The sequence below is a fragment of the Rana temporaria genome, chromosome 4, assembly GCF_905171775.1.
Source record: "Rana temporaria chromosome 4, aRanTem1.1, whole genome shotgun sequence".
Taxonomy (NCBI): Eukaryota; Metazoa; Chordata; class Amphibia; order Anura; family Ranidae; genus Rana; species Rana temporaria.
Genome location: NC_053492.1, coordinates 237,214,662 through 237,220,715, shown reverse-complemented (window position 1 = coordinate 237,220,715; position 6,054 = coordinate 237,214,662). Strand labels below are relative to the sequence as shown.

At 42.6% G+C, this 6,054-nt stretch overlaps 1 protein-coding gene across 1 annotated transcript in view; it reads left to right on the top strand.

Annotated features, from left to right (window-relative positions):
* ME1 (malic enzyme 1) overlaps nt 1-641 on the top strand; it is a 546,137-nt gene extending 545,496 nt beyond the window's left edge. The window contains exon 14 of the mRNA XM_040350020.1: nt 356-641. Coding sequence (XP_040205954.1) covers nt 356-523 — 168 coding nt within the window. The 3' untranslated portion in view covers nt 524-641. The remainder of the gene's footprint in view (nt 1-355) is intronic.
* Nucleotides 642-6,054: the final 5,413 nt, after the last annotated feature.

The following is a 6,054-nucleotide window of genomic DNA, read 5'->3' as shown; positions in this document are numbered from 1 at the left end:
AATGCAGCTGTATACCTGCATTCACTCATGAGGAATTAAAGAAAATCTAAACGTGAAACATCTACAGTATTTCCAATTGTCAGAAATATAGACAATGAACTATGATTATGGAATGGTTTCTTGAACTGAAGCCCCATCACATTTTTCTGTATGACATATGGATGTAAATAAACCCCTCAACATATGTACCAGAACACTGGATCATTTTCAAATAAACCATTTGATAAATGTACCTGTACCGCCGCTGGCTGTTTTCCCAGTGTCTATATGATTGATCAATCCATGGGAAATATCATAGATCATTCTTGGATATGACAGATTTTCTGTTAAATATTATTATGATGTCTTCTTACAGATTGTAGAGAATGCGTACAAAAATAACACAGCGTCTGTCTTTCCGGAACCTTCGGATAAGGAGGCATTTGTCCGCGCTCGAATGTACAGTACAGATTATGAGCAGTTTGTGGTGGATTCCTACTTTTGGCCAGACGAGGCTATAAAAGTTCAGACTGTCACACTGTAAACACCGGTGGATGGAGACCTTTATTGGTTATTTGTGTGGAAATGTTTTTTTTATTGATTTTTACATTAAAAAGTTTATTTTATGAATCACCCTTATAATAAAGATACAGTGCAGTGACTACAACGGTTTTGTCATTTAATATCAAAACATTTTTCTTACACTTCTCACATGATCTAATTGCTGAATATACTCTCATCAACTCAAAAACGGGACGAGAAAGAACTGGAGTTCCTCTGCTTTATTAATCGGTGCAAACTACAGACCCTGGGGTCATCATAAACTACAGGTGAAAGGTGAAATTCATCAATATGGGATTGTTAAATTGCCAGTTAGTGTCCAATATCACAGCTGGAGGAGACATCCAATCTTCTACATGTATATTAGGGCTGCAACTAACGATTATTTCCATAATCGATTAGTTGGCCGATTATTGTTGTTTCGATTAATCGGATAATAGCCTTAAAAAAATAGCATTTTTAAAAAATGTTGGGCCAATTTGTTGTTGGGCAGATTTAAAAACACAAATTGCTGCAAACAAACATTACATGCTTTTCTGCAGCTTCTCCATTGAAGTATATTGAACCAAAAAGAAAATAGCACCGTTTTGCAGGTAAAAAGTCCTTGCCCTTTCCAAATACGCAGCAGCTGAAAAAAAATCATGAATGTGAACGTGTCCCATAAGAAAACATGTAAATGAACTGTAGTGTGTTTCTGCAAAAAGCACCAAAAAACAGAGGTGTGACCCAGGCCTGAGATGTTTAGTAACATAATGGGGTTAAAAAAACAAAGACAAGTACAAAAAGAGCAAATCGCTACTGTAAGGGGTTCATTTTTTTACTGTGGGACAGTGAAAGTAATATTTACAGTAGCAATTTGCTTTTTTGTACTATAAAGGGCTAATTTTAGTTTTTTTACCCCCATTTTGTTACTGGCCGATTAATCGATTACAATTTTCATAATCGATTAGTTGTTTCGGCCCTAATGTATATGATACAGAAAAGGTAAGTGCATACAGATCAAAGGATATGTGGAAAATTAAAGTTTTATATCAAGAAAGAGCATTTCTTACAGCAGAATTCCACTAAGACACTGTATAGTCTATACTCAACAAACATTTGGAAGTGCTCAATAATAAATGGTCCATCTATAAAATGAGAGAGAAAGTTACATATGGTCAGAAAACATCCGTGACTCTTATAACAAGAAACAGTATGTACCGTATTTATCGGCGTATACCGCGCACTTTTTTGCCCTGAAAATCAGGGCAAAATCGTGGGTGCGCGGTATATGCCGATACCCGCTTTCCCGCACCGAGTTTTGAATACTGCGCCGACATATACCGAGCGCAGTACACTCGGGTATAGTCGGGCAGTCTCGGCTCCTTCCGCACTCACGTCCTGGACGTACAGGACGTCAGCGCGGGTAGCCGAGCATTGCCGACAATACACAAGTGTACTGCGCTCTGTATATGTCGGCGCAGTATTCAAACTCGGCGCGGGAAACAAGCGGGGAGGACGCCGCAGAAGGACGCCGGACCCGCCGAAGAGGACACCCGACCCGCCGAAGAGGACACCCGACCCGCCGAAGACGGACGCCGGACCCGCCGAAGAGGACACCCGAAGCCGCAGAAGGACGCCGGACCCGACGAGACCGCCGATGGACGCTGCGCAAGACACCAAAACTGTAAGTACCAAAAAAAAAATTTTTCCACAGGATTGGGGGCCACTTTAGGGGTGCGCGGTATACGCGGGAGCGCGTTATACAGCGATAAATACGGTATATTGTACATAGCAGCAAAGCTAATGACCATCTACATCTTTTACACTTACATCTATTATGGAGACATTAGGGGTCATCTATTAGACCCCCATGTCTCCCCTACCCTCCAATGCATTTAATCAAGCACAGATTGCATAGGCTTTTTCACTACATTAAAAGTGATTAGGTGGCTGTAGAGCCTCCCAGATTACTCTTACATAACAGCCAATCGCTAGCTGTAAAATTATGATACCAAGCTCATGGCCACAGCTGCAGTTATGACCTTGTTATAACCACTTGAGTATAGGCCATTTTTATACCTTTAGTGGATAGCAAACGGTTAATGGCATAAATCTGTAGCTGTAATCTTTGTCTGAATTTCTCACTTCCTGTTCCTCCTCAGTAAGCTGATCTGGCTGACTAACCCCCATGGATATATAAACAAGTACTCTAACACTTATTGAAAAGGTAAGTCCATTCAACAAAAATAAAGCACAACAGCGCTACTCTATAGGTGGTGTTATCACTCCCACCAAGCAGTCCAAAAATCAAAAATCAATGCTGAGAAGCAGATGAGAAATGTCCCAGAAGGAGTGTTGAAAAAGAAAGAAAAAAATAGCAGCGTGCACCATCCACCAAAAATCTTCTTAATTCACCAGTTGTGATGACTCGCCCCGTCAGGGTTCAAACTCACCGCATTGAAACATATAATACGCCTTTCAGTGAATAACACTTCATTAACCATGGATCTCAGCGGACAGCTTCTATCATGGAACCAGATGCTTTAAAGCGGGAGTTCACCCATTTAAAAAAAAAAAAAAAATCTCCCCTTAGCTTCCTGCTCGTTTTGTCTAGGGGAATCGGCTATTTATATTAAAATATGAGCTGTACTTACCCGTTTTCGAGCTGCATCTTCTTCCGTCGCTTCCGGGTATGGGTCTTCGGGAGCGGGCGTTCCTTCTTGATTGACATTCTTCCGAGAGGCTTCCGACGGTCGCATCCATCGCGTCACTCGTAGCCGAAAGAAGCCGAACGTCGGTGCGGCTCTATACTGCGCCTGCGCACCGACGTTCGGCTTCTTTCGGAAAATCGTGACGCGATGGATGCGACCGTCGGAAGCCTCTCGGAAGACTGTCAATCAAGAAGGAACGCCCATTCCCGAAGCCCATACCCGGAAGCGACGGAGAGGATGCGTCTCGTAAACGGGTAAGTACTGCACATATTTTAAAATAAATAGCCGATTCCCCTAGTAATAACGAGCAGGAATCTAAGGGGGAAAAGTGCCCTCTAAGGGTGAACCCCCGCTTTAAGGACCCTCAGGTAAAACAAGCAAGAACAGAAAAAGCCACCATAGCGTAATTCAGCTTTTAATATGTAAAACCCTCAAGTCCCAGTACATCCGGCTCCCCTTATATATTCAACGTACATTCATTCAAACAGTAATAGGCATTTGAAAATATCACCAGATCCTCATGCGATCGGCGCCGAGGGGTGGACACTCTCCAGTTTCCAGGCAGAAAGAACAGTTTTTATAATATAAAAGTGCATGCAGAACACTGGACAGACCACTAGGGACAAAGGGGGTGTGTATTTATTTCATACAGTACAGTATACTGTATGTGTATTGTTTGAATTTGGCGACAAACTCCTTCCCCGCGTGTCGTTATGTCGCAGGGAACGGATCTCGGCACTGTGAATCGAGCGAGGAGACACAGCGGAGGAGCCCACACACACAGCGGGGACACATCGCAGGATCCAGGGACAAAGTAAGTAACTCTCACTAGCAGGGGTGAATAAAATGATCAGTTTTTTCTTCTTCATAATGAAACCTTTATCCCAAAAGGGGGAAAAAGGCTGCTGTATCTGCTTATAAAGTGTAAGCTGAAGTTTTGCTTTATCTCATTAGTGGTTCTAAATCTGCTAAGACATTTAACACACCCCTCACCCCCCGAGTGACAATGCTGCTGTCTGCTGTGCCTACTGTGCACAGCGGGAACCAATGGTGCCGCTGTGGTGTCTCAGCCAATCAGGATAAATAGAGTCTCGGACGGCCGTGGACATTGCTAGACAGAGATGGGGCTCAGGTAAGTATAAAGGGGGGGGGGGGCTGCACACAAAAGGATTTTTTATCAGAAAATGCATTAAGATAAAAAACCTTCTGACTTTACAACCACTTTAACCTCCCTGGCAATATGATTATGTCTGGAATTTTTGCGTTTTATATTGTAGGCCTGCAATTATTAGGAATAACTCACTTAAATCTGTCCAAAACAGAGTCTAGTAGACATCTCGGGTATGATAAAGTTTGAAACACAAAATCATAAATTAGAATATAATAAATAACTATAAATAATTATAACAAATAATAATGTAATTATAATAAAAATTATTCAATAATGTAATCAAATCAAAAACACTGAAATTTGCTCAGTTGCAGAATTGTCGCTGTCATTACTTTCAGTGTTTGATGACGAATTTCCCCACAAATCGCTATCGCTCAATTCTGCAAGTGATTCTAATTTATTATCGCTGTTTTCTAGCTGCTCTAAAACCACTTTTGACATAAAGGGACACTTTTGGTTGCTATGGACAATCTACAGTTTCCAGGGAGAAAGAATAGTTTTTATAATATAAAAGTGCATGCAGTACACTGGACATACCTCTAGGGACAAAGGGGGTGTGTATTTATTTCATACAGTACAGTATACTCTATGTGTATTGTGTGTTTCACTTTTTGAATTTGGCGCCAAACTCCTTCCCCGCACGTCGTTACGTCGCAGGGAACGGAGCTTGGCACTGTGAATCGAGCGAGGAGACACAGTGGAGGAGCCCACACACACAGCGGGGACACATCGCAGGATCCAGGGACAAAGTAAGTAACTCTCCCTGTATCCTGCAATGTGATCTTGAGTCTGGCTCTGGGATACCGCTTTTGGTATGAAAAATTCACCCCGAGCCAGACTCGGGAATACCGCTAAGGAGGTTAAGTGTTGGGGGGTAACAGACAGTGCATTTGTTACCCTAATGCAGAGAATGCATTAAAGTAAAAAAAAAACACTTTGGTGTTTAGAACCACTTTTTCAAAACCACAAAGCTATTGTTTTTTTAGAGGTAGATACAAGGCCACCTACCTGTCAGAGGGACTTGAACCAGATAGCCTGCCTCACTTTATTTGATAAAGAAAGCCTAGCATCATCTAGCTCTTTCCTTCCTATCCTGACTGTCCCTGACCCATCCTTTTCGATGGCTGGATTTCTGTTCTTCAATTACAGATGCTCAAAATCACACGTGGACATTGTTAAGAAACGATCACTCCCCCAAGCCAACCCTGTCCAAGCGCTTTTATATTTGCATAACTTCTCCACAGATCCCATCAGCCATAATCTGCCTGCATTGCACAGAGATCCAGTTATGGTGTTACTTAAGGTATGAAATGAAAACAGAAAAAGGTTTTGTTCATATGTGTGTGCAGCCTTTGGCATTATGGTGTGCACCCCAAAGCTCAAACACACTCTACCGATCAGTTATGATGTTCATTCAGAAAGGGAAGTGGCTGGTAAATGGCATATTTACTGGCCCCTTCGCCCACTCATCCTAAAACATCCACCGCAACAACCGGTGGGAGAGGAGGGAAGCCGGCAGTGCTGTGGGGGGAAGAAGGGGGAGCCCGATCAGTAGGGGGAATCTGTTCTGCACAGGGTGTGACTGGGCACACCCTGTGCGCACGGGTTTATGGTTTTGTTCAAAAAGCATTAGCATGTTAAAGCGGGGGT